We start from the raw sequence: 17892 nt of genomic DNA on the forward strand, positions 1-17892 counted from the left end.
CCTTGGCAAAATTCTGAAGGAAGTTTCAAACTAAAATCTTCAGCCCCAATAAATTTGAGCTTTGCTCCAATTCTGTGCCCATAATCAGTGACACATTTTAAATTGTAGCTTTAGAACTCCACCCCCACATGAACTTTGTTCAGAAAACTATTAGTAACTGGCTTCCTGGAAAAAAAAATAAAAATCCATCAGGTGGATTCCGGTTAATTGGGACACATTGACACCAATACATTTTGGCCCAATTAAGCAGCTGCCCTAATTAACCAAAGTTTCATGGAAATGGTCAAAAAGGTACAAAAAGACAAACTTCTGTTTAACTGAGTAACAAATTATGCACTTAAATGAAATAGTGTTTGTCCGTCGTCAACGTCGATGAGGATCTCGACACCATTATGATGGTGTCGAGACTAGCGTATGATTTGGATTTAAGTGAGGGAGAGTTGCGCAGTGTCAGCCTCATTCTCTATTCCCAATTCCCATCTGGATCCAGTGGCAAGACAAAGTCAAGACGGCTGGAGATGGGACTAGGCACAGTGGATGACCAGGACGACTTCTGTGTCTTGTCCTGCTTGACACCTTCCACAACGCTTGCAGAGACCACCTTCTTGACTGCTGGACCTTCCATTGGTCTTGTCCGTTCAATCCGCTGGAGTCTGTCTTCACATGCTGGGATAGACAACTCCCTATCTCACTAAGGGTTTGAGACCCGTTGGCTACCCTCACCTGGTTTAGCCGGCTTGTCAAAGCTGTTGCCCGGGGTGTGTCCGCTGTCGCATGCAAACAGCTACGGGGAGCCACAGGTGAGAGCTGAGTGCCAGGTGGGGACCAAAGGTGGACTAACCACCTTGAAAAGGATGTGACATGTTCCCCCACCAGAGGTGCTACCGCTCCCCGACACCCCATACACCCCAAATGAAATCCAATACAAATTAGAACACTACTAATGCTGTTGCAGTACTATAAAACTGTATTAGTTATTGATGGAGGAATTCATCCAATGTGTGCTACCGTGTTCCTTTCTTTGAAAGGAACAAAATCAGTGCAGACGTCTAGTGGAGATAATGGACTGCCTTAGTACAATGCTTTCAATGATTGCATCCTTCAAATCTTCATGTCATTTTAATATTCAAGTTGATTGTCGAAACCTTTATTCTTCATAGTACCTAACTTGTTGAAGTAGCAAAATTGTTTCATTTTTCACTCTCAGCCATGTTTGGCATCTCTGAGCCTGAATAATTGGAGCAGAAGTGAGGGAAAGTAGTTCTGTATTGTCTTGCTGATGTTTCTCTCCAACTATCAGTGACAAAATTCACTGCTTATTGAACACAAGCACCCACTACTGAACCTGTTCACTTTACGCACAGTGAGGGCACGCAACTGATGCTGGTTAGAAAATGTTTGGCAACAGTCTTCTGTCCCAATTAAGTGGCATAGTGTCCCAAACAAATTAAGCAAATCCCAACTATTTTCTCCATTAGTTTTTGTTCCTTAAGTATTGTCCCAAATAAGTGGCTGCCCTGATAGCCTAATTAATCAGAATCCACTGGATTTGATTTCACAAACTAGCCACAAGTTGGGTGTCATATGTGGATAGATGTCAGCTGTGTGCTCTGTATGCTTTCTGCATGATCAAAAGTTTCATTATCTGCTATGGCAGCCCTGGTTAATATTTTGTGTTGGAAATTATAGCCATGCTATTACAATTGTATTTCTAAGTATGTATGTTTTGGTAATTGCAAACATTGCTAATTTTAGAAATTGTTGGAGCATTGAGAGAATTTATTTCAAATTGGTTAGGTAGTTTTCAGATGTATATTTGCCAAATGGGACAAAAGGTGAAATCAATAGGATGACAAAAGAATATTTTGTCATTTTCTGTCTGGAGTAGTAATTTACCTCGGGTGACCTGCAGAGCTACATTACTATTCCAGGCAAGTATGGCTAGAAGTTCCTTTAGTCCAGGATAACTGTAGTAAAATGCCTTTAGTTGTGTGAACTTTATCATAAGTTCTTCAAAGATATATTTATAGAAATGCAAAACTCCATTATCAGTTCAAAAATCTTCTATGAGGCAGCAGAAAATATTTGATTAGCTTTGAGGTATCCGCAAATCTTTCTAAATGCATTTAGAAGTTTAGTTTCAACTGAATGTTCCTAAATAATTAATAAAACTGTTAATACTCTTTTGTTACTATTTTGTATTACTTACGTTTTATAAGTTAAGTTTATTGTCATCTGACTGTTCATGTACGACTAAATGAAACAATATTCCTCCGGACCACGGTGCACCCACAATACATGTATCGCACACAGCACATAAAATAAATATTTATCACAAATAAGTTAATAAAATATAATTCAAAATGCATGTAACGTGCACAGCACATGCAAATGGCAACTCCTGATGTTGGCTTGGTCGATTTTCTGAGCTCTGTTTTCTATAGGTTTCGATTGATAGATGTGGTTGATATTGAATCACTCTTGTTTCTGACTGTACAAATTGGTTCAGCTCATTTATTGGATTTGAAGAGGTAGTATGTAAAATCCCAATAGATCAAATGACTGTTGAATGAGAGGCAAGATCCCTGAAAGTGATGGCGTAAAATCAGTGTTTTACTTAATTCTTTGTGATTCACTTGCTTTTTGATATGTCAAGCAGTGCATATGGTGAGATTTATTGGGTTGAGATATTTTCTTTTTCAGCTCTGTGGATGATCTCTTTGTAGATTTGAGTGCATATTTATAGGGAACCTTGTGTTCCTCAGCAAATTATATAGTACAGAATTCCATTGCAAGCCACGGCCTGGCATGGAGAGCAGGTGGCTGGTGATGCAAGTCCTTTCCAACAATGCCGACAGCTTTAGCTATAGTTATGCCAGGCTTGTTCAGATTGTGGCAATAAAGGTCAAAGTGGGCCTCCACTACTTGACCTTTGTTTCCTTTCAGGCAGCTGTAGGAGGTGTTGGGTATGCCCTCTTGTTTGATTGCCAGCACTTTACTCTGGGGGAGAGATATTCATTGTCTTCCTCTTGGATGGACAGTAGTAGTCAGTGTAGCAAATGGCTTTGGTTATATATCTGGAGTTCAGGTCTAGGGCCCTTCATCAGAATGGGCAAAGTGAGAAAAGTAGTAAGCTTATGTTTCAGAAGGTGGAAGGAATGGGGTTTGCAGAAAAACTGGTATAGGTTCTGTTTACCTTCCTTGACCTTCTGAGTGCTTCCAGGATTCTCTTTGGTTTTAGTTTTTCAGGATCTGCTGGTTTTATTCCAGTCACTCTTCTGTATGCCCTTGGTGCCGCCTTCCACGATGTCTTTGTTTGCCCTATTGCACTGAGATAGTGCTCTCCATGCACTGGAGGTTGTGGCAGATTGACGTGAAGAGCAGATAGTAACTCTGGGCCTAGATAGTCAAAGTTCAGATAGATTTCATCGGAGTTTCAGCTTCTGCTGAGCAACATCATGAAAACTGACTTGAAGACTAGCATCCAGATCTATAATCTTGGCCGCCTGAGTGTTCATTACCGAGGCACTGAGCATGCTGTAGTGGGATTTGGAACATCAGCCAACTGGTGCCATTTCATGGAGGATAGCAAGTTAGCATTTCTGGTGGAAAGGATGGGTTTGTCAAACTCAATGTAAGAAAGCTGTTAGACTTCTCCATTCCGTCTTCTCAGTGATGAACTGGAGTATGGTTTCCTATTCTGGCTGCAGTCTACCTGTAGCAGTTCCTCACTGTGCAGATCCCACCTCTTAAAGCAATAAAATTTTTGGAGATTAAATTCATTGTTTGACTATCTTGTGACTCAGTAACCAGCAAATGGGGAGCTGGGAGTTCTGGACTATGTAAAATATGAACGGCAGTGCTGGAGGGTCTCGATGAGATGAGACAAGACACTAAAGGATGTGTTCTCATGCCATTTGAATGTCATAAAGCAGAAAAGAAGTGGATCAAAAAGATGGATTGGAAATAGCCTTTTAATCATCCTCTGTGATGTTTGGGCTATCACTAACTTCAGGGTGGCTGCTTCAGTGATGACCATTTCTCCATCAGTTAGAACTGATGGATGTGGAATTGACTACTAGCCATTAACCGATGCTGTCAGTGAATACTACCTGATCATTCAGGAAGTGCTATGAATTTGTGAGTATTGTACATTACAATATTCTGAATTATATCTTTGTCCTTTCTGAATGTTGTGTGAGATGGGGGGGGGGTGGAATATATGTATCTGAGGGTATGATGGAGTATGAATGAAGGCATGATTTAATGGTGGAGATTGTTGGGTGAGAGGGCTTAATTACAAACTATCTCTAATCTCATGCACTGCTCCATGGCCACTGATTGGAACAGCTTTGAGATTAGTTATGATTGTAAAGAATTGGGATTTATTGATGCCTTTACTGTTCTAAACTATGTGTGAGGTCATTTAAAACATTTTTCTAGTATATCCCTATTTTGGGAGCTTCACTCTTGGTCCTAACCGAAAGAGCAATCTGCCTTCTTCATCTATCGAGGTGCTAAAGCTTCAGCTGAAAAATTGTGTACCTACACTTTTGTTGTACTGCGATTATGGCCTGCAGCAGTCTTCCTGAAGCTGAACACACTTGAAACTATTTTCAATGCACACCCACTCTTTAGATGGACAGAATGGCCTCATTCTGCATGATCTAGCTGCAACTTGGGGTTACTTCTAGATTTGCTGTCTGTGAATAAGTGCTAATGCAATAAGCTGTGTGACAGACGTTGACTGAATTTTGCTATCATGGCTATGAGGTTGGGGCACAGATTCTTGTGTATTGAATCAAACAAGCATGGATTAATTGTATAGTATGAATGCTGCAGAGTTTTTAATGCACTATCCAATTTCTCCCCCTCTATATTTAAAGGCCTTCAAGCTTTCAACCAATATGGAAACATCCTTAATGGGAAGCACTTGCAAAATAAGTTGTTAAATCCCTGTAGCTTTGACTCGTGCTTTTATTTTAGTGATATTTTTACAGTATTCAATTGGGTTGCCTTGTATAATGCTTCAACAAACTGCCGTAAGCGGACATGGTAGAGGCACAGTCAGCATTTCTGGAATAGCACAGTTGGGGCCCCGTGTGCTTGTTGGGCAGTTCTTTGACTGCTCGCCAAGCTGGGGATGGACACTACTGCAAGCCACAAAGCTCCACCCACTTTTTTCAAGCTCCACTCCTTTCCACGGCAGCTTAGTGTTCTGCGTCATTGTGCTTGTGCAGTTGCTGTTTGTCAGCTGTCTGAAAAAACCAGGACAGCTGCATGGCAGTTTGTGCAAGTGAGAATCCTAGCTCGCAGACAAAAACTGATCTTAAAAACCAACTAAGGACTAATCCATTTACATCTGAAATGCTCAGAATGTACTGTCCTCCTAACTCCACAGATTTGAAAATAGAAATTGTGGTACTTTGGAAACAAGGTAAGCTTTTATTGTGTAACATTTTTAATGGCAAAATAAAAACTTCCTTTTGTTGTATTGCTACTTTGTGCAAAAACAGAGTGAAGCGACCCAAAAGGAGAGAGCAGTGAAAGCAAGATTAATGCAAATTCTGGTTTACCTTTTAAAAAGGGCTCAGTCAGGCAGACCTCTTTGTTTACTGTATGCTCTGTGAATGTGATGGCATACAGTAATCTGAGTAGCAATTGTCCTGCTTGGATATTACAAAACGACGTGATAAACACAAGAAGCGGGAGCTTTTGAGGAAGAAGCTGTATTGACTTGAATAAAATGATATTTGTAAATTTAGAAAGGCAAAAAAGTAACCTCTGATACTGATGAAATAATATCAAGTTGTCTAACAAGTGTCTGCCTCGATTTTTATATACAGAACAAATAATTTGTGTAATTAGTACCTATGAAGTTAGAAGTTACTAATTTTGAATTGGAATTAACTTAAAAGATGCACAGAAATGTTGTGAAAATATTCTGAGGTTGTGTTCAGAAAGTCCAGCAACCACGCTTGTTCAGGTGCTTTGTCCAAGTTGCAATACTTGCAATAAAGAGAATGAAATTTAAAATTTCTATTTCACTTATTCATTTCCCCAGCAAGTTAAAAAATTTTTAATTCAGAGACTCTACTAATCAATATAGATTTAGCACTGAAGTGTGAAATGTATACGGTGGATTCCGGTTAATTAGGCCATCAGTTAATTGGGCAGTCTCATACTGACAACAAAAATGGAACAAAAACTAATTGAGAAAATGGACGGGATTTCCTTCATTTATTTGAGACACTATGCCACTAAGTTGGGACAGGAGACTTGCAGAAGTTTCTAACTAGCGTGCACTTGTGTGACCGTTAGACACTACACTGTGCTTAGAGTGAACAGTTTTTAAATAGCAAGTTGCATGTGTTAGTGTGCAAAAAGCAGTGATTTTTGTCACTGATAGTTGATGAGAAATAAGGAGAAGGTTTTGCTCAGTGCAGGTTCAAGTGTTCAGGCTTAGAGATGCCAGAAACAGCTGTGAGTGAAAATGAAATGATTTCACTACTTCAACAAGTTAGGAACTACAAAGAATTTGAAGGTATTGATAATCATCTTAAATGTTACAATGAAAATTAAGATTTGGAGGATGCAATGTTGAAAATTGTATGAAGGCAGTCCATTATCTACACTGGGTGTGATTTTAGCAGGCCAGGCAGCATCTCTAGGAAGAGGTACAGTTGACGTTTCGGGCCCAGACCCTTCGTCAGGACTAACTTAGTCGACTGTACCTCTTCCTATAGATGCTGCCTGGCCTGCTGTGTTCACCAGCAATTTTTATGTGTGTTGCTTGAAATTCCAGCATCTGCAGACTTCCTCGTGTCCAGGTGTGATTTTGTTCATTTACAGCTGAAAGAGCATGCAGTGCAAATCTTCTGTTGATAACTATTGGGAATTAATGGTGTTTTCTAGTACTGTAATAGTATTGATCGTGTTCAGATTTGTTCTGTATTTCATTTTAAATACATAATTTGTTACTCCGTTAAAGAGGTATTTTTTTAAAAAAGACAAACTACTTTTTAACTGCTTCCATGAAATTTTGACTAATTAGGGCAGACGCTTAACTGGGCCCGACTTGAACCATTAATCAGAGTCCACAATCAAATAGACCAGATAGATTGATGCAGCATCACTGGGAAGAGTTGCATGTACTATTTATGTTATTGGGCCTGAAGTCAATTTTATCAACTTGCAGGGTGGTTATTAGTATAGGAATATTGCTAAAATCATCAGTGTATTATCTCAAAGAGAAGCATTCGAAAATAGATCATAGGACGGTACAGGAACAGGCCTTTGGCCCGTAATGTCTGTGTGGACTCTGATGCCAATTTAAATTAACCCCATCTGCCGGCATATGGTTGGTCTATAACCCTCCAACTCCATCTGCCATTTTTCTGCCCATTTTTCCACTCATCTGTGTAATATTGTATCTTTGAGAGACTTCCTCACTATCCATAACTCTAATGTTTGGACCAAACCTGATTGGTAAGCTTGCAGATGACAAAAATTGACAGAAGTCCAGGCACTATCCCTGCAGAACACCAGATGTTACAGTCCTCCAGTCAAAATAATCCCATTCCACCGCTGCCCTGTCTTATTTTGCCAAGCCATCTTTAAAGCCATGACAACTATTTATTGGTTTGATTGCACAACATTTATACATTTTTTCTTGTAGGTGGTAAAGGAGTACATTTTATTTAGAGTTTGAGATTTTTTTTCCCTTATTTCATTGGATCTGGAAATTGTTGGTATGATCAATTTATTTTGGAGATTACTAATTGCCCTGTAATATGGTAGGAGTGAGCTATTTGTTGAATTGACAGATGAGGATTCTGTTTAGTAGACATATTTGGCATGGAGAATGTTGAAGTTCTTGATTGATGTTGGAGTTGCACTGATCCTAGCTAGTTGAAAATTTGCCTTTACATATCAGAATGTAGATTTGTGAGTACAAATGTAACTCAGTTGTTGCGGGGGAAGAATTGAGCCCTTAACATGGTTGACTCTGGACAAGTTTCTTGTCAGCACTGACGCTTGGAAGTTAATGGTGGAGCATCCAGTGTTAGTTATGCGATTGATGTCAAGGAATAATGGTAGTCTGTTACTGGAAATGGTCAGTGTCTGACATTTCTACAGCAAATAACATATCTGAATTGTGCACCAGCTCAAGTCTGAATGTTAGAGTTGTGCTGCTTGCTGATACAAACTGTTTCATTTAAGTGTTGAGAACGGAACACTGAATCGTCAGTGAATACAGGACCATGACACCATAAGACATAGGAGTGCACTCAAACCATTCGGCCCATTGAGCCTGCTCCACCATTCCATCATGGCTGATTTATTAGTCCTCTCAACCTCATTCTCTGGCCTTTTCCCTGTAACCTTTGCTCTGAGTAAATAAAATCTTACCAACCTACATTTTAAATATACACAATGATGGCTTCCACAGCTGTCTGTGGCAATGAATTCCACAGATGCACCACCTTTTGGCTAAAGAAACCCCTTATCTCGGTTCTAAATGGACGTCCCTCCTATTCTGAGGCTGCCCCTTCCGGTCAAAGACTCACCCACTGTAGGAAACATCCCTCCTACATCCACTGTATCTAGATCTTTCAATATTCCAAAGGTTTCAATGAGATCTCCCCTCTTTCTTCTAAGCTCCAGTGAGTCCAGCTATTAAACACTCCTCATATGTTAACCCTTTCATTGACAGAATCATTCTCAGGAATCTCCTCTGGACCCTCTCCAATAGGGGCTCATTTACCCATTTCTCATTCTCGGAGAGAAGGTCCTTGATTCAGCCAAGGATGGCTATGGCATACAGCATTTTGTATGTGTCCTAGGTCTGGCCTGAATGGGATTAACAATCATAATTATACAATTTGAGATTTCCTTCAGGCCATATTTGGTTAAATGCTAAGGCTGTTAAATCTCTTCTGAGGAAATTAATCTTTTTTTTTCAATGGTCACGATAAGGACTGGAATACAGTGTTTTTAGGAGAAATGAAATTGCTGAGGTTATTGTTCAAGTAAATGCCTAGCACTGTCAATGATCTTGCATTACTCAGCAGAAATTTGAGAATGGATTGATACAGTGCTAAGTGGTACATTGGATTTGTTTCTGCTTTGGGATATAACCTACCTAGGTACCTCTGCATTCTCTCCCAACTGTACTGTAGTGCACCTGCCTCTGGCAGTCCACCCTGCTGCTGGAAGGATCGGCATGTTAATGGTGCAGCCTGGGACATTACATGAAATTTAGGATTTCCTGAATTCTGGGATAGCTTTCCTAAATGATCAAAATCCCCATTTAGGAGGATTTTGTATGGGTGACTCTGAGTGGGTCTTCGAGGTGCTGGGTGCACCTTTGTACTGTCCAGAACCAATACCAACGTTCAGTTTAGAATCCATCTAGTAATCTTTTAGATTCAGCTGTGTTTCAAATGCTATATTGACAGGGGGTTGAACTAATGTCATCATTCTTTCTCTTTTTAAAGTGTGCCATTAATATTAGGCTCTCATTCCCAGGCTTTCTGCTAATTTTCCTCTAACACCATCGACTCAAAGGCAGCCAAACTAATGTAAATGATTTGAATAATTTAAGTGCAAATTGCACCCAGTGCAAATTGATTTTATAAAACAAAATCATCAGGCTGAAAGCTAGCTTGGTTCACAGAACTGGCCAGGTCCCTAGAGCAAATTAATCACCATGGTGAGCCTCAGTTAACTGCACCCATTTATGGACCTCAAATCATTTAATAAATAAAAATAAATATATATAATATATACATGCTCACAAGGTGCTAATAGACACCATTTAAATCTTCCTTCAAGTTTCTGTGAAATTGATTGGTCTAGACTTTATGAATCCAGCAGGCAGATGGATACTGCACTTTAAAATTTTGTGTACATGGAGATTATTTGTTGATTTAAACAACTTTATTTGTGATAACTAATGTGAATAAAACTTTTATTAGGTTCCTACTCTAAAGTAATATCTCCAGTGCAAAAAAAATCTGTGATGCTACATAATTAATGATAAAAATATGTTCTGTGATGAAAATTGGCTTAGAAATGATTTGCATTTAGTTACATGGAAATTCAGTTAAATGGAAAATTGAGCATAAGTTTCATTTCTGAGGGGCTAACTCCATTTTGAGTGCATTTTTCATCTTGATTGTAAATTGTTTCAGCTAGCTGTGGCTCACCTTGGTTAGAACACTTTTTCTTTCTTGAACTGCCACCTAAGCAATTGTGAAATCTTATCCAATTAAGAATTTTTGAATCATTCAACAAATACAGTTTTTGTATATAAAACAGACTTATCACAAATTGATCATTGATCAATGCAATAGGTTAATTTATTGCCTGTGCCTCTGTTTCACTAGTGAAACATTTGGTTGATACAATCTCATTTGAAAAGTTTGTTTGTAGCATCTATTTGGGATCAGTCATATTACAGAATATTATCATATTATAGAAATGGCTAGGATGAGAAGGATTAGTTGTTTATAGATGATATGAAAATTGCAGGAGTCTTGGATAGCAAGGAGTGTTGTCCAAGGATACAACACAGCAATGTTTTGCAGAGTGATGAAGATTGAATTAAATCCAGATGAGTGTGAGGCAATAAACATTGGGAGGTCAAATTCTGAGGTATTGAGTTCAAAAGTTAAGAGGTTATGTTGAAATTTTATCAATCTCTGGTTAGGCCACACCTGGAGTATTGCATACAGTTCTGGTCGCCTCACTGTAGGAAAGATGTTGAGGCTTTGGAGAGGCTGCAGAAAAGGTTTACAGGGATATTGTCAGGTTTAGAGGACAGAGTAAATGGCTGGTACCTTGGGATCATTGATTTGGAGAGGGATCTTGGGGTGCAAATTCAAAGGGCATGGAAAAGGGCAAGATAGGATGATGAGCAATGAGGACTTGCTTTCATAGAGCAAGGCACTATGTAACTGAATTGGGACATAATGTTGCAGCTGTACAAAACATTAGTTGGACCATTCTTAGAGTATTATGTATAGTTCTAGTCACTACACATGTAGTACAGTGGAAGCAATAGTCAGAATACAGAAGAGATTAACCAGGATGTTGCTAGGAATGGAAGGCTGTTGTCATAAGTGATTTAAATAAGCTGGATTTGTTTCTCCTTGGAACAGCAGAGGCTGTGGAATGACTTGGACTATGGAACAGTACAGCACAAGAACAGGCTGTTTGGCCCACAGTGTTGTGCTGAACCAGCTAAACGGCAAATCAAAAACACCGACACTAATCCCTCCGACCTACTATCCCTCCGTCTTCCTTGCATGCATGTGTCTATTCAAATGTCTCTTTAAAAACCTCTAATGTGTTTGTGTCTACCACCATACCAGGCATTCCAGGCATCCACCACTCACTTACCCCTCACATCCACCTTGAACTCCCCCACCTCTAATGCTTGCCCTCTAGTATTGACATTTCTACTCTGGGAAACAGATACTCTCTGTCACTCTATCTATGCCTCTCCTAATCTTATAAACCTCCATCAGATCTCTCCTTGTCCTCCGCTACTCAGAGAAAATGACCCAAGTTTATCCAGCCTCTCATGATAACACATGCCCTCTAAACCTGACAATATCCTGGTAAACCTTTTCTGCAGCCTCTGCAAAGCCTCAACATCTTTCCTATAGTGGAGCGACCTGAACTGTATGCAGTACTCCAGATATGGCCTGACCAGAGTTTTATAAAGTTGCAACATAACCTCTTGACTTTTGAACTCAATACCTCAACTAATAAAAGCAAGCATTCCATAAGCTTTCTTAATCACCTTATTGATCTGTGTAGCCACCTTCAATGAGCTATGAACAAGGAACTATCTAATAGTATCTGCTCAGCAACACTGAGGATCTTTCCCATAACAGTATACTGTCTCCTTGCATTTGCCCTACTGAGGTGCAATACCTCACATTTATCTGGGTTAAACTCCATCTGCAACTGATATATATCGCACTGTATTCTTTGCCAATCTTCTACACTGTCCACAGCTTCATCAGTCTTGGTGTCATCCATAAACTTACTTAACCCACCTATTTAACATTTTCATCCAGGTCATTTATATACACTACAAACAGCAGAGCTCCCAGCACAGACCCCTGAGGAATACCACTAATTGCAGTCTTCTAGCTCGAATAAAACCTTTCAACCACTGCCTTCTGTCTTAACGAAGTTTAAAAAATTGAGGGGCTCTGATGGTCAGAATTGTTTTCCTAGAGTAGGGCCGTTTACACCTAGAGGGCATAGGTTTAAGATGAGATGGGAAGAGATTGGAATAAATGTCAGGGGCATTTTTTCCCCCACACATAGGGTGATGGATATCTGGAATAAGTTTCCAAGGAAGATGGTGGAAGCAGATACAACTACAACGTTTAGAATATGTTTGGGAGATACTTGGTTACAAGAAAGTAGAGAGGTACATGGGCAAATAGGATTTGCAGGTCTAACAGTCATCAAGAAGGTAAATTAAATGTTGGCATTAGTTGCTAAAGGTTTTGAATTTTAGAGCGGGGAGATTATGCTGCAATTGTACAGGGTACTGGTGAGGCTGCACCTGGAGTACTGTGTGCAGTTTTGATCTCCTTACTTGAGGAAGAAAACCTGTTTTTGGAGAAAGTACAGAGGAGTCACCAGGTTGAATCTAGATTTGAGGAGGTTAACTTGCGAGGAAAGAATGAGTGATCTGAGACTATACACACTAGAATTCTGAACAATGAGAGGGGAACTTCTAGAAACATATAAACTTGTGAAAGTGATAGAAAGATGAGGCAGGAAAGTTGTGTCTACTGGTGAGTGAGACTAGAACAAGGGCATATAGCCTCAAGATTCAGGGGACTAGATCTAGGACATAAATGAGGATAAGCTGCTTTTTCCTGAGGGCAATAAATCTGTGGAATTCTCTTCCGAGGGAAGCAATGGAGACTACCTCATTAAGTACTTTTAAGACACAGATAGATTTTGCATACTAGGTGAATTAAGGGTTATGAATTAAAGGAGGGTAGGTGAATCTGAGTCTGTGTCCAGCTTGAGCTTCATTGTTTCAGTTTTTAAACATCAAATGTGTTCAATATTGGTAATGGTTTTTTTTCAGAGCTGTAAAATAGCCAAAAATTATTAAAATATTCAATTTTTCCTTTTTCCTCTTTATTCCAGATTCATGTTGGCTAAAGGACTGAAGCGCAAACTTAGTGATTACGAAGAGAACATGGCTGGTCTTCCTGGTGCCTTTGATTCTAATCCAGGGCTGCCGTATACCTTGCAGAGACAGCTAGTACTTAACATGTGCCTCATCAAATTGCAGAGCTGTAGAATGCTGGTGGAACCAAATTTGCATCGTTCTGTTCTCATAGCAAATACTGTACGACAAATTCAGGAGGAAATGAGACAAGAAGGTAGTCATGAAAGCTCTAGCAGTTGCAATGGACCAAATCCAATTCCAGACACAAACATACCATGTCAAGGAGGTATTGAATTAACTGGATCATCTGTACTCAATACCTCTCCAGATTTGAATGGTTCTTCAGATTTTTCAGAGAGCCAGTTAGAGAACTCTTTAGTGTTGGTTTCAGATAATGACATGTCATCTGCCATTTCATCAATCCTCAAAGACTTGGATTTCATGGAAGACATCAGTCCGTCTCCTTGTCCAATACCTGAAGATGAGAGTGATGCATATGTACATTTGCCTTTTGAAGACCGTACTCAAGAAACTAGGCCTGTGGAAACTGTATTTGGCTCTTTTGAAATCAGCAATTCAACGAGTTATCTAACAGACCTTGCTTTTGATGACATATTTGAAGACATTGACACATCCATGTATGACTCTGATTTGTGTTTGCTTCCATCAACGTCCGTTAGATCGTCACCAGCTATTGTGGATGATGTTCCAAAACCCTTTCAGTTATGCAATTCAACATCAGTGAATACCATTCAGATTTGTCGAGTAGACTTAAGTGATCTGGACCACATCATGGAGATTCTTGTAGGATCTTAACTTATAGGAATGCTTCAGAATTTTGGGTGCTTGTCTTCCTTATTATTTAAAATGGCTTTATCTGCATCAATATTAATGGAAAAAGCCACCATTTTAGCAAACTACAATTCAGTCTTTTCATCTTAAAGTGTAAATAGTACAAACTTCAATTACTTTAACATAAAAACCTTGTAATCAAAAGACTACAGGGAACACCTAAGCAATTAGCATATGGAACTTCAGAAGGTGAAATGTATGCTACTGTTGACAACTTCTGATTTGCAATCCAGAAATGTGGCCATAACATAACCACTTGGGTTATTTTTTAAAGGAATAAGATTGTTTTTATGAAATTAATGTATTTCCATAAGACAGAATATTAATTCAATAAGTTTTAAATGGGGACAAATGTTTTGTTTCTGCCCACCTATTGACAGTTTACTGTCCATATCCAAAGTGTGGGAGGAACTACTACTCTGAAATCATTTTGATGAGCGTATTTATTCAACTGGAGCACATAACTTGTTACTTCCCTGAAGGGTTTTTAAATAGGGTATTACTATACCAACAAAGGCACCTTTATCAAAAGGTTACAGGAATGTTTTATATGACATCTAAGCTATTTATTTTTTTAGAATTTTATACTCTAAATATCAGTGTTCGTGTGTCTTGTTTGGTCTTTATTTCGAGTCTGACATGCTTTGCTGTTGGATTTGGTTTACACTACCTCTTCCAAGATCTAACAATAAAGCTTTGTTAAAGATAAATATGCTGTACATGAGCAGATAGACCTTTTGGATTTTTAATTTTAAAATGTTTGTGAGAAAAGCTTTTTTTTAATTTATCCAGAGCAATGCAACTACATAAATGATCATGTTGAATACTTGCTAATCTTGTATCTGCTTTTAAACTAATGCCTTCTAATGATTTGTACCATTGATATGAACATATTCATGACTTGGACTCACTGCCATGCTCCAAATGGGAAGAAGATGATAGTTAATGTAAAATAAAGTTTGAAATGTATCAAGTTATTCATACCCTTAAGCAACTAAACAGTTCCAGAAAATGTTACCACATTTACATTGCATTGCTTAGTAATAATATGTATAAGTTGGAAGTAGTGGCCTTATAATTTAATATATTGTGGAAAAATCCAAACTTCTACAGAGTTGAGCACAATCTAGGTTTACTGTTTGCTGTTCTAATGGAGGGACAGCTTCATTGGCAGTTTCTGTTTTTCGGGTAAGATGTAAATCTAGGCTATGAACAGCATGTAGCATTTGGACAAAATGCCAGTCTTATTGTTATCTTTTGTTAAGCAACATAAACAAATGGATTGGAATTGGTTTATTCTTGCCACATGGACTGAGGTACAGTGCAAAGCACAAAACTACTGAATTATGCAAAACATAATTTGTATATGACTGTGCGTGCATTTCTCAAACTAATTCAATGAAAGTAGTGTTTTCCATTGAATACTAAAATACCGTTGTTTTTCCACTTTGTCTGTTCTTCACCTTATCTGCCCTTTTCAGTCAACTTGATCCTCTCCAAAGGCTGACAGGACAGTTATGCTAGTATTCTGACTGCCATATCTTTAGACCCAAATTATTTTTTAAAAACTTGCTCATCTCTTGCTCAGCATAAATCAGCTGTGCTATGTCTCTTTTGTACGATTACTAATGCAAAACTACCCTACATTTTAAAATATATGCTTCAAGTTTGTGAGAAAGGCACTCTCTAAATTCAAGTTTCTTAGTTGCTGAGAAATTGGGGACTTCTTTCTCAAGGAGAGTATTTGACATGTGATTCTATTATTCTTTCAATACAGTACTATAATTTTGCAATTTTGTTAGTATGTCCTATCTCATGCATTCTGGATAACCTTCTCTTGCACTGTTAATGGAATGAGAGCAATAGTGAATTTAGGCAAGATGGGAAGTGCCCCTATGTTTCAATGCCACAGGTGCTTTCTAAAGTTCTATATGAAATGAGTGGCATATTGCTGATAACATTTGAGTTGCATTATGTTATGTGATAAGTGGCTGATAAGCAGTTTGATGTTTAGATAATCAGAAATGTCATTTGTGCAAGAATATTTAGTGGAAGGCAATTGTGATCTTGCACTGGCATGTCAGACTAGGTTGTAAGTCAACCCTTCCTGCATGAGGTTTAGATGATCACCTGCAATTGGAATTGTTAAACATTTTATTTCAATCTTCTCCTAAAAACTATTTAGTGTAGCCTGTTTTTTTTTTTAAATTTTCCTGCAGAAAATTGCTAGTCCATTAAATTGTACATTTGGCTGTTAAGTACCTGTCTCAATTTTTCATTTCATTTAGATGCAGATTTGTTCCTTTTGGTATTAAGGACATGTGATCTTGTACAGTGTATATATACAGTTCCTTGATGTAATTTACAAAGTTTGTAATTTAATCGAGAAACACTTTTTTTGTTTCCCCCTCTGCCCCCTTCCTGTCCCCAGTTCCACTTTGTTACAATTGATTTTTATGGGGCTGGACTAGAAATTTAGAACTTGAGGTTGTGAAATTGTGCACAAATCCCTTATTAATATGTAGGCCAAAACGTCAGTGGCCTATTCATGCCAAGTGCATTATGAAATCTCCACTTCTAGAATATTTGGGTGTGCAATAAATTGTTTAATTTCTTGTATAATGTTAAATGAAATGTGCTTCCTATATGGTTCATTTGGTTTCAAGTTTCTAGACACGTATATTTTAGTAATGCACTTTGATACTAAGTGTATGTTAGGTTGCATTGTATTTGGTTTTTGGAATTATTCTATTTTCATTAGTTACCCATTCTATAGTTGGTTTCAACACTTAATCCCAAATATTTAAATTTAAGACCTGTGAAAAATATTAGTTTGTTTTAGATTGTGAAACCATTAAGATCTACTTTTAGTGAGTTTAGGGAACAGTCACTTTTTGGTCCCTTACTAACTTAGATTTTGATCAATGTTTTAATGCACAGCAGCATTTAAATAATTTTTTTCCCAGAAGTAAAGTTTTAACAAATTAAACTTTTGGAAAAAGGAAACTGATGAATGCTCAGCTATCTAACCTGTGACAGTTATAATCCATTAATGAATTTTCTATTGAAAGGAAGTCTGTAGGAGTTATGACAATACATCCTCAGGAAGTGACAACTTTCAGTTTCCTGAGGTACTTGAAACAACCTCCACAACTGACCTTGTATGGTACTATCTCCCTCTGATTTTGTGCATGTTCAACAGAAAGTTCCAGATTAGTTCAAACCATTGTTTTGGTGAAATATTATCAGTAATGGTTTGATTAAGTTAACAGCATCTGTCAAGTTATCTATGAAGGAGACAAATTTGCTATTTATATTTTCACTATTAAAGATACTATATTTCATAACAAATCTTGAAATTAAAAGGACAAGGCCAATTCTATAACTAATGCAACTTGAATTTCAGTTGGTATTATTTTAGTTGGTTAATACTCATTTCAGCACTGAGATTAACCATGGTATAATAGAATTTATTTTCTCAAACATGCATAGTATACTTAGTATTCTATTTCTATTTTTAAAATAAGTAATTTTGAATGATTTAGAAATTTCAAAGTGATGTCTCTATTTACTACTATTGCAGTATGTTTGTAACAAGTGGGTTATATTTAAACATTTACATTTTCTTTCCATGTTGAAAATAAAGTTCCGGTAAATCATTAAATAGTGGTTGTATGTTTATTGAAAAATAAAGGATGAAGTTTAACTCACCAACATTTTACACATTTAGTTAAGGAGCAACATCCAGTTCTGAATGCAATAGTGAGTTCACGAAATCCATTTCCTCGGGCCCAGTACAAATATCCACAAACAAGCCCACACTT

General features: G+C 38.0%; 1 protein-coding gene across 6 annotated transcripts in view; it reads left to right on the plus strand.

The window, feature by feature from the left end:
- The window catches only part of LOC140203370 (SERTA domain-containing protein 2-like), a 46127-nt gene extending 28462 nt beyond the window's left edge, over positions 1–17665 (plus strand). For 5 of the 6 annotated variants that reach the window (XM_072269430.1, XM_072269424.1, XM_072269438.1 and 2 more), the window contains one exon: positions 13192–17665. In XM_072269430.1, the coding sequence (XP_072125531.1) occupies positions 13192–14032 (841 nt within the window). In that variant the 3' untranslated portion in view covers positions 14033–17665. Of the gene's footprint in view, positions 1–5266; positions 5438–13191 lie in introns of those variants that run through there. The other variant, XM_072269453.1, reaches the window with a different exon arrangement.
- The last annotated feature ends 227 nt before the right edge of the window (positions 17666–17892 follow it).

Source organism: Mobula birostris, chromosome 1, assembly GCF_030028105.1.
Source record: "Mobula birostris isolate sMobBir1 chromosome 1, sMobBir1.hap1, whole genome shotgun sequence".
NCBI lineage: Eukaryota > Metazoa > Chordata > Chondrichthyes > Myliobatiformes > Myliobatidae > Mobula > Mobula birostris.